At 45.8% G+C, this 23,736-nt stretch overlaps 1 protein-coding gene across 1 annotated transcript in view; it reads left to right on the top strand.

The window, feature by feature from the left end:
* The window catches only part of HTR3B (5-hydroxytryptamine receptor 3B), a 110,215-nt gene that overhangs the window by 74,519 nt on the left and 11,960 nt on the right, over positions 1 to 23,736 (top strand). Inside the window, exons 3-4 of the mRNA XM_086954840.1 lie at positions 15,920 to 15,964; positions 16,197 to 16,306. Of these exons, the coding sequence (XP_086810966.1) occupies positions 15,920 to 15,964; positions 16,197 to 16,306 (155 nt within the window). The remainder of the gene's footprint in view (positions 1 to 15,919; positions 15,965 to 16,196; positions 16,307 to 23,736) is intronic.

Consider the following 23,736-nt stretch of genomic DNA (forward strand, 5'->3'; position numbering starts at 1 on the left):
GGCCAGAGTCTGGCACCCCCACCTCAGACCAATTAAGGCCCCAAGAAGGACCCGAACCACAGTTTGAAAACGTCCTAATGCTTGGAGAAGGTGTGGATCCTGACTATTGACTACAGAGCAGTGAGGGACATTAACATACTCGACAGAATATTGAGGGATGCAATATTAAAAGATAAGTACCTGCGTAGATTTCAGGGCTCTCATTAATGTAACGTTTTGCATCGCAGGCGTAAAACAGCAATGCAACACTTTTTATTGTACCCTCCTTGCGACACCATGGATATGCTGTATTTGCACTATGGCGCTCTATGTCGCAAGGATTGATCAGATATGTTTGGAATCCTGACGTATCTAGTGGCGCAATAATGCCGCTTCACTGGAGTGGGTCAATCAACTGATGCAACTTCAGCAATGGTGCCATTGCATATGGGCGAGTTCCCTGCGAGGGGCAGTGGTTCACTTCTCATGCCTGCTTGAAGGATTTGATGCAGTCAAGTCATAGAAGTGGCGCTGTGAAATCTCATAGATTTCACTGCGCCACTTCTGTTAGGATTTTTTAGGGGGGAACGCACACCCTGCATACATTATACCTGACGTATGTATAATGTAGCACAGGCATTTAAAAAGTGACGCATCTGCCCAGATAAGTCACTTTGTTAATAGGGCGCAGTATGGCGCAATGATTACACTGCTGCAGCGTCACTGAAAAGTGATGCAACGGCTGCGTAAGGCCTTCATAAATAGGGCCTCATATAATTAACTCCACATATATATGCCTTGACGATATATATCTTTAAGGTGCTATCCATATACACTTTTGTTATTTTTCCCTTGACATTGTATTCATGATATTTGTGTGCCACAATATTCTTTTACTCAATATTCAATCCATGGAGCCTGTTACGCCCGTGCCAGGCCCAACCTAGAAGTTGTTGACTGGCAAGTCTTCCAATTTTCTAACCTCTTTTTCTTTCTCAGACAGAATTCTTAACTCCTTTAGATAGAATCAAGACTTTATCATAATACAGCTTTTTCTTTGTTTGACATAAAACTATTATTGCATGATAAAGTTTTACACCTCCCCATAGACCATACTATTACTCTGCACAGTAATTAGCGTTTAGAAAATATTAATATCAAAAATCAAAATCCGATCCTACCTCATTGTTCTCTTTAAAGCGACACGTATGTACTATTTACTTGCTCTCAATAAACAGACCTTAAATAAAAGTCAAAATCCACTTATAAAGACATCTCAAAGGGCCGATTCGTTAGACATCTCACAGGCCCTACTAGTTAGTAACTCAATTCCACTGGGCATATTTCATGGAATTTCCTAATTCTCATAGAATTTCTCACACACAAACCTAGACACTGGTGTAAACTATTGTGACCAGTGCAAACCGTTGATATTCCACAGAAGTGAACACTTGCAGAAACAAGTATTGTCAAAGCCAATAGGTTTCGCCTCTGCAAAGTCTATTAGTTTTGCTAAGTTTTTTTAGACATGTTACACAGCGTGTCATGGCTTGAAGTTAAAAAAAGTGATATGAAGTGGTCAATGCTGGCCGCGTCAAAGCGCTTAATTTTCTTTTTTTAACAAATCCAATAGATTTCGCAGAGTTGAAATCTTTTGGCTTTGACCATGCTTGTTTTACATTTCACCTGAGAGACCCACAGAAGGGGATTTATGATACTTCTTTGGTTTAGTTACCTCTTTTCAATTGTATCCCTTTAATAGCACTTAAAACCGAATTTAGGGCCATATGTATCATCAAACCATTTTGCATTTCCTAAATAGCGAATTTTAAGGAATCGCTATTTAGGAAATGCAAAATGGTATGTATGAACAAAATCGCTTTTTTATAGCGATTCCTTACCATTCCTAATTTGCGATTAGCAAATTGCTAATCGCAAATTACCTATTCATTTCTATGGGCCAGGAGACCCATAGGAATGAAGGGGCAATTTGCGATTAGCAATTTGCTAATCGCAAATTAGGAATTCTTTCAAGGGTGCAGGGGTGTCTCAAGAACACCCTGCTGCACCCCTGAAAATAACATTTGGGGGCATATGGCGCACATACATGCCTTAAGGGCATGTATGAGCGTCATATGGCACCTTTGGCTGTTTGGAAAAAAGCTTTTTTAAAAGAATTCGCAACTTACCACCAACTAGATGTTGGTGCTAATTTGCGAATCCTTATGGGCATTTTTTGAATATTTTTTCTTTGATACATTGCATTTAATTAATCGCAAAATTTGCGATTCCTTAAGTGCAATCGCAAAATAAGGAATAGCAAATTTTGCGATTCCTTATTTTGCATCAAACATGTTACATACATACCATTTAGCTAATTAGCATTCGCAAAGGCCGAAATTCGCAGAATTTCGGCCTTTGCGAATGCTAATTAGCTTGATACATATGGCCCCTGATGCCGTGCAGAGTCTGACCAGCCTGTATCTTTATAGTTCTGGCTGCCTCTCCGGTGCTTTGTGACAGCGGGAAACTGAAGCGTTTTCTGCAAAAAGCAACGCTTGCTAATTTGTACATAAAAGGTCAGATTTAGTGCTCCTGTGCAAAATCAGAAAATGTTCCTGCTGGAGTCCAATCACATGAACAGCAGAAGGTGGACCACTCTAAGCCTGATGCTGCACACGGGCTTTAGTGTGTGTATATCAATTGGTCGACAGCATACGGTATTCAAGCTTGAGGCTGTGTACCGGTGCTTGAGGGGTTGTGCACTCCTGCACGAAAAGATGTGTGTGTGTATGTGTATGTGTATGTGTGGGAGTAAAGGGGGGGTCATTGGGCAACTGATAGAACATTTCATGTAAGTACACCACACATGCACACTTGTGACCACACAGCAGAAAGCTGTTGGGGAGCTTCATGTCGCAACAATGGACAGCATGGTAGTGCTCCAGCTGTCTGTGATTAAAACCTTTATTTAAAAGTACCTCCAGAAGCATGCAGCCAGTGATAAGACACTGGCGCACCGGAAGCAGTACTTAGTCCAGGCTCCACAGCACTACAACAGAGGCGAGGAGGAGGCACTGACCAGCAAGGAAACAAGAGTGATGTTGGAGCTGGAGCCACACAGGAGCCAGCCAATGGTAAGTAAAGTGACATAGGAGCCACGTGGGAGCCAGACAATGGTCAGTAAAGTGACATGAGAGACACAGAGAAGCAAGAAATGGTAAGATACGGCCACATGCATCAAAGTCCGTTTTTACGATTCCTAATTTGCGATTTTTACCGAATCGCAAATAAGGAATCGCAAAACGGGATGCATGATTAAAATTGAATAAAATTTGCGATTCGGTAAAAATCGCAATTTTTACCGAATTGCAAATATTATGCGTATTCCAATTTGCGATTGCCAAAAGCCCATAGGAATCAATGGGAATTGCGAATTCGCAAATTAGAATTCGCAAAATGTTGATGTATTCCATGGGTGCAGAAGGGGGTCCTGTGGACCCCCCTCCTGCACCCCTGAAATTTATTTTGAAGTGCATGTTTCAAACACACATGTCCTAAGGACACGTGTGTCTGTAACATGACAGTGTTTTAAAATGCAAATTAGAGCATTTTAACACTTTTTTCGCAAATTACCACGAGGTTCAACCTCGTGGTAATTTGCACCCCAGATTTGCAAATTCGCAATTCTAAAATTAATCATACATTGCTTTTAAGGAATCGCAATTTTGCGATTCCTTAAAAGCTATCGCATGTTTGGAATTCGCTAAAAATAGCGACGAGGACGCGACCAGCGCCGCCAACTATGCCCAAATCTGCCCGCTGCCCTCACGTTACACCCGGGATGCACTGCTTAATCTACGAGGGTCAGCTCACGGAGGTAAGCTCACCTTTGAAAACACAGCGTTTCCTCTATCTGACTTCACCCACAAGGGCTTGATCTTGGGAGGCCTACTGAACGTCAGATCTCTACCTAAGCATGCTACTGAAATCAATCTCCTTATAGAATCCCACCATCTAGATGTCCTTTTCTTAACTGAGACTTGGACACATGCCGACTGCGATATTGATTTAGCATCTGCCTGCCCTCTAAACTTCAATATTCTGCATCTCCCCAGACCCAAAGGCCGCGGTGGCGGAGTTGGCATTATCTTCCGAGCCTCCTGGCAAATAAACACCATAGACATAGACCCAGTGCCCGGGATTGAGCTCTTTGGTCTGGCCATAAATTGCCACCTAGGAGATATCTTCACGGCAATCATTTGCTACCGACCTCCAGGGGCATTTTCCATCCCGCAACAGCAAGCACTTCTCACGATTTTTACAAACCTGGCAACCTCCCACAACAAACTAGTTATTTTAGGGGATTTTAATCTCTGGCCAAACGGCAGCCTCGATACAGGGCTAGACAACCTCCTGCTGTCCTGTGACAGCGTGGGGCTCCACCAATTGGTTAAGCAACCCACCCATTGTGCAGGCAATCGACTCGACCTTATTTTTTCGAGTCCTGATCTAACACATGTAGGCGACATTTTGCCTATGAGCTGGACGGACCACTCACTTATCAAATTCTACATCACCAGCACCACAACAAGAAAGCCCAACAAAAGCTTTCTACCAGAATTTATGTACCGAAATTGGAAAGCCCTAGAAAAACTAAGCTCCACCACCAAAGTCTTCAATGTGGAAGAAAGTTTCTCTCCTGCCAGCTCGGTTGATAACAACTACAGATCTTTCAGCACGAGGATAACATCCATCACGGACTCTATTGCCCCACTGAAACATTGTAAACCTAAAGGCAGAGCACCTGCTCCTTGGTACAATGACTCCCTGAAAACTCTCAAATCAGCTTGTAAACAGGCTGAGAGGAAGTGGAGACTATGATATTGTGACAACAATAAAACCCTCTGGAAAAACAAGCTCCGTGAATACAAATCTGCTATCGCAGAGAGCAAATCGTCCTACTACTGCTCCACTATAGTGAACGCAGCCAACAGTTCAAAAAGCATATTCCAGATCCTGGATAACCTCATACACCCTGACTGCGCCAAGAAAACTATCCCCCCATCTCAGACCCTCTGTGACAATCTCGCACAGTTTTTCACGGACAAAATCGAGACCATCATTAACAACCTGGCAACCCCCCCATCACAAAACACTCTAACCTCCCCCGGAGCTGTTTCCGCCAACCTTGATCCTCCAAGTTTAGCATGCCCTCCTAGGGAAAGTCTCCTGGCCTTTCCCCAGATCCCCGAAGCAGAATTTGAGAGACTGGCACTGGGCATCACCTCCGTGTCCCCCCTTGACCCATTGCCCCCTAAAATCTGGAAAGCATGCGGGAACAAATTATTCCACACCCTTCGGAGGATCTGCAATCAATCTCTCTGCTGTGGACTCGTTCCCAACCCCTGGAAGCAAGCCCTCATCACCCCGCTACTGAAAAAACCATCTCTGAATCCAGAATGCCTTTCCAACTTTCGACCCATATCACTTCTGCCCTTTCCGGCGAAAGTGGTGGAACGATGGGTCAGCACCTGCCTGTCAACATACCTTGAGCAGAATCACGTTCTGGACGACTTCCAATTCGGATTTCGTCCAGCCCATGACACCGAAACAGCAGTACTTACTGCCATGGAAGAACTTCGAGTACGGGCAGACAGGGGCCAAGCCGTGGCCTTGATCCTATTGGACCTGTCTGCCGCATTCGATACTGTCAACCACGTGATCCTGCTAGAGAGGTTGAGAGAGGCTGGGGTTGACGGCACTGCCCTGCTCTGGTTTCACTCTTATCTCAGTGATAGGAAACAGGCTGTATCCCTCCCCCCTTTCCAATCTGCCTTCTCCCCAGTCCCTCACGGTGTACCCCAGGGTTCCTCTATCAGTCCGATCCTTTTCAATGTTTACTTAAAGCCACTGGTCACTTTAATCAAAACCCATAATATGACTACAGTAAACTACGTGGACGACACCCAACTCATTTTCTCTTGGGAGGGGGAAGATTCCATCCCCATGGAAGCCTTCCACGACTGCCTAAGAGACACTGCAGGCTGGTTACACCCTAATTCCCTCCAATTCAACTCCTCGAAAACCGAGGTTTTGTTCTGTCCTGCGAGCCAAATCCCTCGCCTTCTGCCTCTGGAGTTCTGGCCCCCGGAAAACCCAGATAATCCGCTACCTGTCGCCAGTGTTCGTAATCTGGGCGTCATGCTAAATAATAAACTTAGCATGGAAACGCAGGTAACAAGAACAGTCGCCACCTGCTCGGCCCTTATGCGTTCATTACGTAAAATCCTGCCATTACTACCACCTCAGGCCCGAGCATTGATAGTCAGGTGCACTATTCTTAGTCGCCTGGACTATTGCAATGCCCTCCTGCTCGAATCTCCTACGGTACTGTTGGACAGACTCCAACGAGTCCAGTCGGCAGCAGCCAAATTGGCCCTTGGATGGACCAGGAGATCCTCGGCCACTGCTGCCCTAGCCGAGCTTCATTGGCTTCCCTTGAAGCAACGAATAGCCTTCAAGGCTCTCTGCTTGGTCTTCAAGGCATTACACGGATCAGGACCAAGATCCCTACAACAAATGTTTTCTTGGTACATCCCAACCAGAACTCAACGATCCGCAACCGCCTGCCTTGTGACAGTACCCAGATTTAAGAAGGCCAGGATCGGGGGAAGATCTTTCAGAGTAGCTGCTGCTAAGCTTTGGAACAGTCTGCCTGCCGACATTCGCCAAATTCCACAGCTCCTACCTTTCAGGAAACAAATAAAAACATGGCTCTTCCCCTAGCTTTCCCTCCACTTCCTTCCCCCATAATCACTTCCCATCGCTTCTAACCCAGGAGTAAGCTTCTCAGCGCCAGGATACCTGCCAGGTGACAGCTGCGCTCTACAAGTGTTTTAAATAAATAAATAAATAAATTTCACCAAAAATGCTTGATGCATCCCAGAAACCTATTTAGGAATCGCAAACGGCCGATTTTACCGAATCACACCGTTTGCGATTCCTAAATAGCTTGATGCATGTGGGCCTAAATGTAAGTAATGGGAATGTTTCAAGCCTCTTTTAAGATTTATTTTTTAATACAGGCGATTTCGTAAGCATGGCCCAAGTGCTGTGCAGACAAAACCTAAAACAGCAGTCCACGAATGTAAGTTAGATTTATTCCTAGAAAATATAACCTGATATATATTTTTACAGTACACATTCACCCCTTGGGGTAGCTTGCCACTGAATATCATTTAATTGTTGTTGCACAACTCAGTGCCACAAATTTTATCATTCTCAGGAAGATGAAAGGCTGAGTAGATTTGCTGGGATTGGAACCCGTGACTATGGCCAAGCACAATTTTTGACAGCTGTCCTGTTACCGCCTATCATTAACGAGGGAGTATTTGTTGAGCCAAAGCTTTTAACAGACGAAAATACTAAAACTGCTTGTGTCCCATAGGTCTCCGAGTCCACCACTGCACAATCTGGTCACTCGCTTCTTTCACATGATCTCTCTCAGCGACACATGGTTGAACGCCTTGGCCAAACCTGATGAAACACGCCATCGTGCTTGCATTAAGGAGCTATACAGTCTCTCGTTGGCGCTGGGTTTTGCCTACCCTGAGACTGATGTCTCAGTATATTCCACTCCATTGACTAAAACTCCCCAGCCAGGCTCAGAACATCTGCTCGCGTTCATGCCTTTTCTCACGTCTGGAGATAAAGACTACGCGAGCAGGGATTTGACAGTACATTTTGTAACCACCAATTGGAGTGTAAATAGGCTCCCTCTGTTAGGAAGACTAATGAATTCTAATTCTCCAAAATACCCCTTGCTCTTAACAAGCAAGATGGAAAGATTCCCAAAATGCAGAGTGCGGCAGGCAAGTCTAGTGTCGCTGTCACTAGACAACTAATTACTCCTTCCATCTGGTGCCAAGGAGCGTGTTTTATAAGGTGATGCCATTTGGCTTCAATATCAAGCTCACGTTTCTCAATGTCAGACATTTTGTGATAAGGGAGGTTGAAGTTGAGATACACGCCTCGTTTTGATGGAGTATTCAGTCAGCCAAACCGTAAATGAGGCCCTATGAACTAGATGTGCGGAGCATTTTTGAGGTGGCAAGCGTCCCAATTCTCAGAATCGGGCTGTTTGTGACAACAAAAATGCCTTTTCGATGTTGAAAGCCCCAATTGCGATTCAGGAACTTGTTACTGAATCACCATTTGGGTTTTGTGATTTGGTATTTGGAATGGGCATGTTGAGGAAGTCCCTTACTAATTCCGAATTGAAATGGTGTGTACAAATGTTTTGCTACTGAAATGTGGTCGCAAAACTTTCACAATATACCACCTTTTTAAATGGTGCTAACCCCTTCGCAAATTGGAAGGGGTCCCCCAGAGACCCCTTCCTGTTTGAAAATGGTTGGCAACATATTTTTTAAGAGCAGGCATTAGACCAAGGGACCGCTGCCTACCTCTTAAAAAAGAAACATAAACGTTTATTTTTTTAAATTTTTACATGCATCCTGTTTTCCTTAACGGAAAACAGGCTGCTTTTAAAAAATATATATTGCTTTATTTAAAAGCAGTCTTAGATATGGTGGTCTGTGTAGTGGCTCACAAATTGCGACCTACCTCATTAATATTCACGAGATAGGTCTAGTTGCGAACGACTATGAATCTCTAAATGAAACTCAATGAGGAATAGCAATTTCCTAAATTTGATTCGCAAAAAACCACAAGTAGGAAATCGTTATTCCTAATCTTCGTACATCAAGCCCCATGTTTTTTGTGGGAAGAGGGAAGAGGTGAATGTTGAGATGTTGTCTGAGGAGCAATAGAGTGGTTTGTTGGGAGAACAGTTTTTTTAAAGAGCTGCTCGTTTTGGTTGTTGGGACAACAGGTGACTCTTGATTCGCGCTTATTCACTCCTATAGCTTCAGCACTTTGTCCTTTGCTGATGACACTCAGCTTCTGGTCAAAATTTGAGAATCAGTTGGTCAATTTCATCAGACAGTCAGAAGGTTGTCTGCTGTACTGGGTATTTACCACTGGATGTTCAACATTTTTTTTTTAATTGGTGAAATGACTGAGCCGTTGCCTTTTGCAGCGGACACTGCTAGTTGGGTCTTGGGCTTTTTTAACTTGGCAAGTTTCCTTTTCCGGCAGCATAGATGACAAATCTAGTAAGCTTATCATTTGTAAGCAGTTTATGTTACTTGAAAAGCACTATAATACAAACTGAAGTGGCGCTATAGAAAGCTGAGTAAAGAATAAATAAATAAATAAACAAATGCAGGGCAGTTGGTTTCCATCCTTGGATGATGCGGAAGAATGTTCTTCCTTTTCTCCCAAGCGACCATGTGATAATATTGCTTCAGAGGTAGGGGCCTGTGTGCTGTCTTTTCTTGATTGTTGTAATGCATTGCCATGCTTCGAAGTCTCCCAAAAATGGCAGTAAGATTGGTGTGAAGAGCACATAAGTGTTAGCAAGAACTGCACACAGAGGCTTCCTGTAAAGTAAGAAAACTTTTTAGGGCATATTCTCATGAACTGTTCTCTGAGTTAGCGGCACTTTATCGCAGCCAAAGTGGCAATAAGTATATCGCCCTATTCACAAGCTGGTGCTAACATTTGATATCACCAGTTTACCTGTGATAGCAGCCGCAAAATACATCGCCACAGATGACACCGGCAATTAATACCAATGATATGCAGAGTAGGTGTTCCCATGCAAAAAGCAGTGACAACGCAACTTTGCAACATTGTCAACGACCAGTCAGATTGGCGATAAAACCCCAAAACATGCGATAATGAGCGTTAGCAGGAGGGATTTAACACCTACTCTTACTTGGTGTAAAATAGGAACAACAACCTGCACCATAAAAGGGAGCTCAGCCCAGAGCCACACCTGAAGAACAACAGATGCAGCTCGGACACCCAAGAGGGCCACCACACCCACCGCCACCACCCCCAGGACCACCCCCCACAAAGATGTTTTGCATCAACTTTATGAAATCATGAACAAAACAATTCGCCTGATCTCACACAATTTACAACAATTAACATTCATGTGTGGTCAGAAAAAGGAGAATCATTCATTCATCTTTGAATTTCCCAACAATTTTTTTTATTCAAATTAAACTCAAAACAACTATTTGGAAGAGTCATGGCGGGTCTTCTCTAGACAATCTGTAAGTCACAGCCTGCAAGACAAAATTCAAGATAAGGTGTTTTATGCGCTCATCAAAGGACAAAGAGAGAGAGAAAGAGAGAGACAAAGGAAGGGAGAGAGAGAGAGAGTGAAAAGAAGAGAGGGAGAGAGAGGGAGAGAGAGGGTGAAACAGAGAGAGAGAGAGAGAGAGAGAGAGGGAGAGAGAGAGAGAGAACGAGAGGGAGAGAGACAGTGAAAGGAAGAGAGGGAGAGAGAGAAAGAAAGGGAGAGAGAGAGAGAGACAGTGAAACTAAGAGAGGGAGAGAGAGGAAGAGAGAGGGAGAGAGACAGAGAGAGAGAGAAAGAGAGAGAAAGAGAGGGAGAGAGAGAGAGAGTGAAAGGAAGAGAGGAAGAGGGAGAGAGAGTGCGGACACTGCCCACCCAGGCCTCACTGCTCAACTGCTGCCACTGGTATGTCTCCAACCACGTGCCAGTATACACTGCAGTCCACCAGGTCCCTTATGTGAAGCAGAGTCCAGATTTATGAATGGCATGGTTCAATTAATTGCACACGCATCATCGCTTGCCCACCCCTGCACACACAGGCTGCTGCACCCCAGCCCCTCCCGCCGTCTAATGGTGATTGCCCACCCCTGCGCACCCATGCCTCAACTCTCACCTTCCACCACTGGTGTGTCTCCAAGAGGGCTCACCACGTGCCGGAGCAAGCTCCAAGCCCGGGGCCCGCGACCTTGGCAGCCTCCACATTATGTAGCCCCGCACCGTGGGCCACCAGGTCACACACATGATTCTGGGTCTTTATTTTGCAATGGCAGAGATCATATCAGTGCACACGGTATCATCGCAGACAGCACACCCGCTCAGCTCTTTAGGTGCCACTAACTCTGTGAACCGCGAGGCAAAAGCCACGTGGCGGTAGGCCCACGCTGCCTGCTGGCTCAGGCCTACACTGTGGTCCAGCAGGGTTCACACAAATCTTTACCAGTCCGGACCACCAGGACGGCGCATCATCGCAGGCTGCACACCCGCTCAGCACTTAAGGTGCCCCTACCTTATTGCACCGAAAGTCACCGTCCCGTGACGGTAGGTTCGTGCCGGCCGCAGTGTATCCGGTGCCACCAAGTCTGTGCAACGCAAGTCATTGACCCTTTATGATTGAATATCTTGGTGTGGAATCCATCATGTCACCTCCGGCAGTGGGGAATGTGATGTGGTCGGGCCCTAGGTCCTCATGCATAATAATAACGACACGGATACACCCAGATAGACAGTTCAAATGTCGTCAAACACGTGCGCCCAGCCCTATTTATTGACAGAGTAACGTGTCCTGTGATGCCTGTGCTGGATGGGAGTGGTCTGGATGTAAACCAGCCCTCAGGGAGTGGCTGTGGCATGCTGACAACTAGACCAGTGAGCAGCAGATCACTACAGGAAAGACCTGAGACATGTAGCGTTGTTGTCCCCCCTGTAAGCGTAAGTGGAGTGGGCTGGCCTGGCGTGTGCCAGTCCAGCGTAGGGGTGTGAACAATGACCACAGGGCTTTGAGCGTTGTCCAGTCCTGGGCTGGACAAGGAAGTAACTGTGTGCCTCTGTTGTAGTGTCGGCGCCACCCGGACTGCAATCGGTGACTCAACTCACACAACACGAGAAACATGGAGGCAACGGGGAATCATTGACCTTACATTCTTCCATACTTACACACTTGAATGATCATAGACATGTCACATCTGTGTGAATTTGAATGTTTAATGCACATTCAGTGGAGTGTTGCAGCTGGAGCACTATGGACCATGCAGCCCCCACTTTACATTGTTGGGAATGACAAGTATATCGAAAGAGTTCAGTCCGCAGTCTGATTGCTGTGCATTGGTAACCAAACAGAATATGGCAGTCCATGTCAGGGTCCAAGGTGAGTGTCACAGAGTGTATCGGGGGACAGTGGAAGGTGATGATGCAGAGGGCAGAACCAAGCAGAAACAGGCCATATGGCAGATATTAATGCTACTGCGTCCTTATTACCACTGAGGCAGAATCTTCTGCATTTTCATCCTCTGATGTATCATGTGCCTCACATGTGGGTGGTTTTATTCTGTCTCCAGCACTTGTGTGGCAGTGACACATCAGGGGCCGGAGGTGGAATGTCTGCCGCACTGTGTGGCACTAACATTTCAGTGGGCTGAGATGTGGATGCAGCAGCATTCATCCGTGCCAGGCCTTGTGGCAGCAATGCCATGAGGAGGGTCTGCAGGGCATGGAAGAACCCAGATACCTCTCGCTGGTGTGCAGCCATGGCAGCCGCTCTTTCCTCCTGCATCCGCTCCATGTTTTCCATGATCCTCCGCATGTGTCCCAATTCCCGGTTGACATCACTGGAGCCACTCTGACTAGACAGTTGTTTCTTGTCTCTGAGTCAGGACTCCAGCAATGTCAGCCATGGATCGTTGGAAAGCATGGAGTGAACTGTGGGTGTCTGTTATGGACTATGAGTGGTCCCTGATGGGACTTAAACACCCACGTATGACATCTAGTTTGGCTGCCATGCGGTCGAACCCCACTCGCACCTGTTCAGCCATCTTCTCCTGGCTGGTTGTGGTGGCCTCCTTGCAACTCCCGGTGGTAAGATTAGCACCTCCATAGCATAGCTTGCTAAACAGGTTTGTGTGGCTTGTCCTCATGTAACACAGCCAATGCGTCATTTCCTACACCTGGGTAACCGATGCGCAGGAATTTTGACAGATTTCAGGCTCTGTGTCAAGCTTGCCCATGGTGCGTCACACATTGTCAAAACCATAAATATCACTGCATGGATTTTACGATGGATTTTACGGGGGATCGCCTACCTTACAGTATATAAATCTCTGCATGGCACAGCCAGTTCTGGCACAGGCATTTTCTGACGCAGGCCTACCAAAACTGACACATTTGGCCAAATGCATCTAATTGTAAGTATGGAATACTGCCTGTGCCGCCATTGCATCTAAATTAGTGGCATAACGGCAGTGCAGCACTCTTATGAATAAGCCCCCTATGGTGTAGTGAGGTCCGTTACTAAGTCATAGGGTTCATAGGGACATCCAGGAGAGTGGTGAGAGACCATCATTCTGTGATATTTTTGTGGAGCATACGTATGCTTAGGAAGTCTACTTGTGCACCCCACTCTATACACATGTTTTATAGTCAAGCTTCAAGGTCCGGTGCAGAACATGCTGGAGTGCACATTATTTTACATAGACTTTCTTTGCTAAGGTACACTGGGGCATATTACCAACAACTAGCGATAATTATCGCTATGTTGGCTTAGCGGCAATATTTTTATCACCGTGCCGCGGCGATTTTTATCGCTTAGGAGCCTTGCTATTATCAAGTTTTATCCCCTAAGCGATAAAAATCGACCGAAATGCATGAATATTGCTGAAAAGTCAGCGATATTCATGCATTACCGAGCTAATGCTCTTAGCCATGTTATCCACCTCCCATTGGATAACATGGCTAAGAAATGCTCAGGGCAGGTGTTAGCTTTTGGAGATATTCGCGCTTAGCGCGAATATCTCCAAAAGTTAGTAATAGGAGATAGCGATGTTAGCGACTGTTTCAAGTCGCTAACATCTTGGCACGCCCACTTTGCATGTCATTAGTGATAAATTTCACTGACATGGAAAGCGGGGCCCAAGCTGGTCGCTATCTCCTACTAGCAGTCGCTAACTGGTGTTAGCGACAGCTAGGTAACAGGGAGATAATTTTATCTCCGCTTTCTTGGCTTTTAAAGCCAAAAAAGCGGAGATAAACCCCCTTGATAATATGGCCCACTGTTCTTCTTACTGCAGAAACTGTACATTGTACAGCAATGTAATTATAACATGCCCCCCAAAAAGAAAATGAAGTGTAGCGTGAGACTTGGCCAAGAAAAGATTTACATGAGATATGGTAGATAAAAGATCCATATAGCAGCCACAAAAGTGGAGTAGGTTTCATCTGGAATGAGTAACTCCTGCACTTTAAGCCCACAGTATGGCAGTAAATATCATGATGTGGAACATTCTGATTAATGCCTTGCAGACTAATTAAAGTGGGAGAAAGACAGCCAATCCATTCAGTGTCAGGAGCAGCTAAAGCGCTGCTTTGTCAAGGATGGAATAGTTACCATTGTCCAGACAGACATGAATAATGAATGAGGTTGCAAGAGCTGAAGACTTTTATGGCAATTCCACTTTTCCGCAGGATATTTCAATATATGAATTTGAAACTTCGTAGCATCCTAGCTCAGGGAAAACAAAAACAGATAATGTTAGATTGTTTTTAAATCATTATTTCATATAAACCTCGGAAGTATTTCTATTTGTAAAAAATATTATCCGAACAAACTCGAAACCAAAAGTCCCATTCAGTTAGTCTGAAATAATTTGTTTTGGGAAGAAATGTATAAATATTGTCATATTTGATTGAAATAATCTACATGAAGTTCTTCGTTTCCAGTGGTGGGGGCAGTGGGTGAGCAATTAGATCAATCAGGTGTATATATGTAATTGTTTTATAAAAAATAGCATTAACCCCTCTAAGGCTGTTTACTAATCTTCCGTTAGCTTATACTCCAGATTAAAGGAATGCTGTGTAATGTAAAAAAAGAAGAAAAAAAAGGAAAAACACAAATCTTGAAAAGTCATGCTAATGGAAATTTGGGGGCATATTACCAGCAATAAGCGATAATTATCGCTATGTTGGTTTAGCGGCGATATGTTTATCGCCGAGCTGCGGCGATTTTTATCGCTTAGGAGCCTTGCTATTATCAAGGTTTATCTCCTAAGCGATAAAAATCGGCCGAAATGCATGAATATCGCTTAAAATTCAGCGATATTCATGCATTACCGAGCTAATGCTCTTAGCCATGTTATCTGCTTACCATTGGATAACATGGCTAAGAACTGCTCAGGGGCAGGTGTTAGCTTTTGGAGATATTCGCGCTTAGCGCGAATATCTCCAAAAGTTGGGGTAATAGGAGATAGCGATGTTAGCGACTGTTTCCAGTCGCTAACATCTTGGCACGCCCACTTTGCATGTCATTAGTGATAAATATCACTGACATGCAAAGCGGGGCCCAAGATGGTCGTTATCTCCTACTAGCTGTCGCTAACTGGTGTTAGCGACAGCTAGGTAATAGGGAGATAATTTTATCTCCGCTTTCTTGGCTTTTAAAGCCAAAAAAGCGGAGATAAACCCCCTTTTGGTTCCATATGTATTGGATAATTTATTTTAAGGTGGTATTCATTTATCACACTGCATTAAGAAAGTTATATACATTTATTTGTGACTCTCCTGATTTTTGATCTCAGCTTGGCTCATCGAAATATCAGAGCACAACACAAATTAGAGCTTTCTCATTTGTGTTACAATTTTTGGAATGTGTTTCTCAACAACACACGTGAGAATGAAAATCATTTTACATTTAGAAAACTTTTTTAAAAACTTGCACTTTCTCTGATTTTATTACCATGATTAGCTAGACACGTTTTATAATGCTCCGATCACCATGATTGCTGTGCACATGCCTTAGAAGCAAATGCGTATGTGTATGGTTCGGAGGAATACTCAAATCTACAGTGCTGGTTCTAGGCAAATACAAAATCAACATTTTAACTTGTAGAGTGAGGATGGGGTGATCACACTAGAGTTATAGAGGTGGAACTGAATGCTAAACAACATAAAAGAAAGACTGCCATTGCGTAAATCATTGTAAACATTTGTCATACCTCTGTATAACATTTTTATTTTTGGCAGGATGGACAGAATCAAAAACTAACGACCAGCATTTGGTTTCGAGAGGTAGGACTGTGCATTTTATGTCTTTCATGCATGCTAAATGCCCCTCACCACACTTCATAATCAATGTCTCTTCCACTTATCCTTGCTGGTGCCCTACCACAAAATGTTGTGTGCTTCAACTAATTAACCAACATTTGGTTGCTTCCTTAAGTGCACAGTTTCAGCAAGCAAGTCACCAAAGACACCATCCTTGGCCTGTCCCAGCTGATGAAAGCAAATCTTTCCCTTACAGATGTGGACTGATGAGTTCCTGGCCTGGAACGCTAGCACTTATGATGGAATCCGAGAGGTGTCGATACCCTTGAGTGCAATCTGGGTGCCGGATATTATCATCAATGAGCTGTAAGATGTTCTGTTTTGTAGTGTACACCATTGCCGACAAACAATTGAAATTTGGAGGTGTGTAAGGAACAGAGTTGGGTAAAAAGCAACTTTTACACACGTATATTTTAGGCTAAACCCTGTTTGTTTGTTTTCGCCACATGACCATTGCTGTCATCCGTTGACAGGTGAGGAACTCAACATTGGTAATCCTGCATTTCAACTGCCTCCAGAGGTAAGTACTGAACTGTGCTCGTCACCCTGATCTGAGAAAGAGCCATCAATGCTATCATTAGAACCTTTAATATAGTTTGCACATGTAAATTCCCTACATTCAATAGCAAGTTGTTTTAAATAGAGAGACCAGTCGGCATCACAAGCACTGGGGGGCATATTTACTAGGAAGTGGCAGAGCTTCCTTGGCTTAACGCCGCGCTCCGCCACTTCAAAAATGTAGGGTTGCACCGTATTTACAAGGATACGGTGCAGCCCTTCGTTTCCCCATGCCCTGCCACTAATTTTAGCTGCCTAGTGCCAACGCAGGCACCCTTGCACCATAGTGCAACGGTGCGTGTGTCGTAGGGGAAGATTGTTTATGTGCAGGAAGGGGGTCCCTTCCTGCACACAAACAATCTTTAAATTGTGTTTTGTAACTTCTATATGTGCTGCTTAATGCAGCACACACAGAATTTGCAAAACATAATTTTTAGGTCTCGCATTGCTTAGGGGGACGTTTAGCCATCGCTCAGGACTTTTGTGTAAATGCGTGCATGTTTTCCATTAGTTTGTATTTCAACTCGTGCACGTTTGGCGTTTCCCTTGCGGGAGTGAGCAGCGACGCCATCTGTTTATAATTATCTTGATCGCGCTTTCAAAACAGATGGTGCCGCTGCTCGCTCCCACAAGGGAAACGCGAAAAGTGCCCGGGTGGCAAAACAACCCAATGCAAAACATGCACGCGTTTAAGCAAAAGTAAACGCTGTATGTGTCTGGTACCTGTTACCATGCAAAGACTGCTTGCTGTTTCTAATATTTGGCCTCCTTCTGCTCTCCAATGTGCCCCCTTCAAGATCCATCTCTCCTTCCGCACTCTGCCAGTACCCTCCTACCCAATAGACGTCCACCACCAGGTCCACCACCACCTCCACGTCCACGTCCACCACGTTCACCACCACCACGTCTATCACCACCACCATATCCATCCCCACCACCATGCCCACCACCACCACTACGTCCACCACCACCACAACCACCACCAGAACGTCCATCACCACCACCATATCCACCACCACCACTTCCACCACATCCACCACCACCTCCACATCCACCACCACCACCATGTCCACCATCACCACATCAACCACCACCACATCCACCACCACGTCCACCACCACCAAGTCCAACACCACCACCATGTCCACCACCAACACATCCTCCACCATCACCACCACCATGTCCACAACCACCATGCCCACCACCACCACCATGTCCACCACCACCACGTCCACCCCCACCACCATGTCCACCACCACATCCACCACCATGTCCACCAACACCACCACGTCCACCACCACCACCATGTCCACCACCACCACCACAACCTCCACATCCACCACCACCACGTCCACAACACCATGTCCACCACCAAGTCCACCACCACCACCACCACATCCACCACCACCATGTCCACCACTAACACATCCTCCACCATCACCACCACCATGTCCACAACCACCATGCCCACCACCACCACCATGTCCACCACCACCACGTCCACCCCCACCACCATGTCCACCACCACATCCACCACCATGTCCACCAACACCACCACGTCCACCACCACCACCATGTCCACCACCACCACCACAACCTCCACATCCACCACCACCACGTCCACAACACCATGTCCACCACCAAGTCCACCACCACCACCACCACATCCACCACCACCAGGCCCACCACCACACCACATCCCCCACCACATCCAGCGCCACCACCATGTCTGCCACCACCCCCAAAATGTCCACCACCATGTCCACCACCACGTTCACCACCACCACATTCACCACCATCACCATGTCCACCACCACCATGTCCGCCATGTCCACCACCACCACTATGTCCACCACCACCGACCCCGACCTCCACCACCACTGTCCACCACCACCACCACATCCACCACCACATCCACCACCACCACGTCCACCACATCCACCAGCACCATAACCACGTCCACCACCACCACCTCGCCACCACCACTACCACGTCCACCACCACCACATCCACCACCACCACCATATCCACCACCACCACCACCACCATGTCCACCACCACCACGTCCACCACCTCCACCACCACCATGTCCACCACCACCACGTCCACCACCACCACGTCCACCACATCCACCACCATGTCCACCACAACCACCACCTCCACCACCACAACATCCACCACCACCACCACAATGTCCACCACCACGTCCACCAACACCATGTCCATCACCACCACCACATCCACCACCACCACCACCTCCATGTCCACCACCACCACCATGTCCACCACCACCACATCCACCCCACCACCACCACACCCACCACCACCACCGCCACCACCACCAGTGATGGGTAAAGTGTCACTGGAGGGCAGGGATAATAAGAGTGTCAACCCTGGATGTTCATGGGACAATAAAGGATGCATTGGGTGCAAGAAGATGGGGAATAGGGGCTAGAGGTATTACACTGGACCCAGGATACATTCTGAAGAGGCGCAATGTCACAGGGGCTCCTGTAAAAGCACTCGCAGCATCTCTACCTCACAGTGGCATACCTGCATGAGCCTCTCACTCAAAACAAGCATTGGCATAGCCAATAGGTATCGCCTCTGGGACCTTATAAGTGTTTAGCCATGCAACACGTGATGTTGTTGCACCAAGGATATTGGGCCCTATGCATCAAACCAAAAACCGGTCGCGAACGGGCAGATTCTCAGAATCCGCCCCTTTGCCACTGGTATTTTTGCATTTGGGATGCATCATCTCAAATGCAAAAATCGCAATTTAAGGAATCTCTAAATTGCGATTCCTTAAATTGCAATTGCATTTAAGGAATCCCAAATTGAGATTCCTTAAATGCAATGCATGAAAGTTAAGAAATTAGCGATTTCGCTAATAGGAGTAGCAAATTACCATGAAGTTGAACTGCATGGTAATTTGCAAAAACTTTGAAAAAAGCACTTTTGTGCATTTTTTAAAGTTTCATGTGTGCAACATATGTGCAGAGATCAATTTCAGGGGTGCAACAGGGTGTCATTTTGACACCCTTGCACCCTCGAAATTGCATGAGCAATCTGCGAGTACCTACTGGTATTTGCAAATTGTTCATGCAATCTCCAATTCATTCCTATGGGCTTATAGGCCCATAGGAATGAATGGGACAGCATTCCTTAATTGCGACTAGCTATTTGCGGGTAACAATTAAGGAATGTTTAGGAATCTCTATTTTTATAGCGATTTCTGCATGCATAGGCTTTTGCGATTCCTAAATAGTGATTCCTTAAAAATCCCTGTTTAGGAATCGCAAAAGCCTATGTTGATGCATGTACCAATTAGTGCTGTATAACTAAACACTTATAAGGCCCGAAGACGAGACCTATTGGCTATGCCAATGCTTGTTTTAAATTGATTGTATATGTGCAGGAAGGGAAACCTTCCTGCACATAAACAATCTAGGGCCTTCTGCTGTTTCCAAGTGTGCTGCACAATGCAGGGCACGTTGAAACAGCAAAAATGGGGAGAAAAGAAACATTTCTTCTCATTACACCTGTTTAAGACCAGGTTTTCCCTGGTCTTAATTTTGGCACTGCCCCATATTTACGCTGCCCTTGTAAAAATGGGGCAGTGTCAAAATCAGTGGGTGTTGTGGTGGAACCCCCACCACAACAGCCATTGCTTGCCCCTTTCACGCTAAGTATAGTGTGAAAGGGGGCCCCATTTACAAGGCGGCACAAAAGGGTGTGGTGATGGACGGAGCATCTGAACCAATCAAACACTCACACCCAGTCAACAGATCTGGGTTTAATCCATCACCGTTCTTTAGCCCACTCTGCCACCCCAGTTCAGACATGGCCATATGCAAATCAGTCTGACCCTGTGCCTCATGGGAACAGTCCAGCCCGAACTGCCAAGCAATGCCTTCCCTGGACTGAAACAAGCTTCCTAGGACCGGTTTCTGGCATTCCAGCCGCCTTCAGCCAGGCTTGCTTGAATCCAGTGGCAAAGTGAGCAAGGGACTCACGTCTGAGCATACCCTGCCAACTAGTGGTGGACAAAGCGGCACAAAAGGGTGTGGTGAGTTTTGCCCAGCCTTGGCTTGAGCATTCCCTTTCAAAAGCCATGTGAAAAGTTGCTGTTGCCACAAAGTGGCATGAAAGTATTGGGTAGGAAGTGAAGTTCTTTGTCTCTTCTAATTTGGCTCAGCTTCTATATTTCCTTGATAGCATTAGGTGCTATCCAGAGTGCGACCTTGCCGCACTCCTCCATCTATCCAGAGTGCGACCTTCCCGCACTCCTCCATGTATCGCAACCGTGTTGCCCAGAAGTAGTACAACAGATTGGGAAGTGACTGTCTTCTTTTTGTAGTTGAGAGGTAGAGAACTGTAGATGTTTCTCCAGGTTTTATTTCTCCCCAAACAAAACTATTTATTGTGACTAGTGAATGACCCTGAAAACGGAGAAAGAGGTGGGGCTCAATGGACCAAGATCACAGTAGGAGGAGATATGCTATGCATGGGATACTGTTGAGTGTACATGTACAGTAGATAGATTGTGGTAACCAAGGTGAAACTGTCCATCATACGTGCAAATGTGTATTGTTATAAACAAAATAAAATCAATAAAAATATTTCCCACCCCCAAAAAATTATTATTTATTGTGATGTAGGAGGCCTAATTAGTGAACGCAGGTTTAGTAGTGGCAAGGACTTAATGAGGTAAAGAACAGGGGCGTAACAGAGACCTGGCCCATAGATCCTGAGAAACTGGGCCAAGTACAACTTCTGCACTTTACTCTGTGTTAGCTGTGGACTATCAGTCAAAGTCTCCCAGAGGGGAAGTGTAGATACAGCTTAGTGGTCACGACTCATAGCTCAAAGTGTACTCAGTACAGGCAATACATTCTCTTCCTTGCAATGTGCGTGGGGTTATTCCCCTTTCACTGGTAGCTGCATCCAATGAATGGGCACTATTAGGCCCTACTCAACAGTCCCATTTGATTCTTATAAAATAATCAAAAGTGTTTATGATGCTGTAGTACTTTCAGCAGCGAGTCCCCTTGAGCCCAAAATGTCAGTTTCAAGTCTTACCTGCTCGAGCAGCATGGAAGCATTCAGTGTTTCAGCGGGTGGCCCCACCGCAGGCACTTGCAAGCTCTGGTCCTGTTTAGAGGAGTCAGGGTGCTCACGGTAAATGCTGTGGCACCCAGCAGGTGCAGGCTTTCTCCTGAGCAGGCTGCCGACCTTAACAGCATTTAGAAGTGCTCCAAGCTTCTGTTGGCACAATAAGTTCAGTTCTTCCCACACGGGCAAAGGGGGTAATAATCATTCTCCTGACCAGATCTCAGCAAAGGAGCAAAGTCTTCTCGGCCTCCTCTGGAGACCTTGGGGTCGGTCAGGGGCAGGTCTTGATGCACAATTTCAACCTGCAGGTCGCAGTTTCAATGTTCCCGGGTGATGGCCTAAACTTGGCAAAACTCAGTACCGGCACAACCATCTGGCAAATAGGGTCACAGCAGTACCTGCTGGCAAGACATACACTTCTTCTGAGCAATCAAAGATAGCATGACAGTGCGTCCTTACCATAACACTGGTAAGTTTCAGACAAGTCTTGGTGCTTAGTTCAGCGACACGTCTACGGTGGCCCAGAGTTACTGCAATGAGGCAGTGTTAGACCTGCTATCCTTAGGGTGGTCTTCCCCTAGCTTTTTGCTTGCTTCCCTTCGCTTTGTTCTGTATCTTTTTGTTGGCTTTAGGACTATGAGCAATATATCACTGCTGACCAGTGCTAAAAAGCATGGGCTTCTCCAGCAAACATGGTAAAATTGGTGTACACCTCATTGGCATAATTAGTTTTTTTGTAAGTCCCTTGTAAAGGAGTATACCATATACCCAGGGCCTGAAATCTAAATGCTACTAGTGGGCCTGTAGGACTGGTTATGCTACCCACACAAGTAGCCTTTCAAACCTGTCTCAGGCCTGCCATTGCATGGACTGTGTGTGCAGTTTACTTTCACCTCCACTTGACATTTAAAACCACTTGCCAAGCATTAAACTCCCCTTTTATTACAAATAGGTCACCCCTAAGGTAGGCTCTGAGTGCCCTTAAGGATGCTGTGTAACTAAAAGCCAGGACATGTACTTTTAAGTTGTACATGTCCTGGCAGTGACAAACAGCTGAATTCATTTTTCATTGCTGTAAGGCTTACACCTCTCATAGGCTAGCATTTGGGATACCTTAAAACACTTTTTAAGTTCTAATTCCTTATGCAAAAGGAGTAGCTACATCATGTTTCATATCTTTGGAATGGTGGTGATAAATCCTCTTTAGGGGTAAAGTTCGATTTGACATTACCATTTTAGAAATGGCACTTTTAGAAAGTGGATATTTCTCTACTCTTAACTTTGCTCTGCTTGCCTGCAGCCTGTCTCCAATACACATCTGGGCTGAGTGACTGCTACACTTTGTGCATTCCCTATAGACAGTCACAAACACAGGAAAGGCTAGGTGTGACACAGGAATCATCGGCATTCTGATAGCCTTTCAGTGCAGGAAGGGGGAGAGGTGGTTCACACTTACATCTCAATAGGCTGTGCCCTGTCCTCACACAAAGGGCTGATTACTCCCCACAGATAGCCTGGCAGACAGGACTGGGTTGAAAGGTATCCTTTTGCACTTCAGAGAACTCATTTGAAGTCACCCCTACATCAAAGACACTTTTGGGTATAAGTACCAGGGCCCGACCCTACCAATCAGTACATTCCTGGACCTGGTAAGAACTCTGCTGGAGTAAAGACTGATGTGCTTTAAGGATTACCATTTTTCTGTGCCTGACTATTCTAAGGAACTGCTTTGCTGCTTTTCTGAGCTGCCCTGCTGCATGCTGATCTCTGCCCTGCTGAGGACAAGGACTGGACACATCTCACATGAACCCACAGTGACTCCAATGACTAGCTGGTTTGACTCCTGTTTTCTGAAGGCACTCTTCACACGGCACTAAATACGTGTCTCAGTCCATAGCGGGGTCACCAAATTGCTCTTACACATGGGCAATGACCCAATCGCTGCACAGCAATCTCCTAAACCTTGGGAACAGGAATCCACTTGGTTGTTTCCTCTACTTCTCATGTCTTCACCTGGCAGGCTTGGGCATCTAAAAAAAGAACCCTGGTTCCTCCATGTA

This window comes from Lissotriton vulgaris, chromosome 2_1 (genome assembly GCF_964263255.1).
Source record: "Lissotriton vulgaris chromosome 2_1, aLisVul1.2, whole genome shotgun sequence".
NCBI classification, from domain to species: domain Eukaryota; kingdom Metazoa; phylum Chordata; class Amphibia; order Caudata; family Salamandridae; genus Lissotriton; species Lissotriton vulgaris.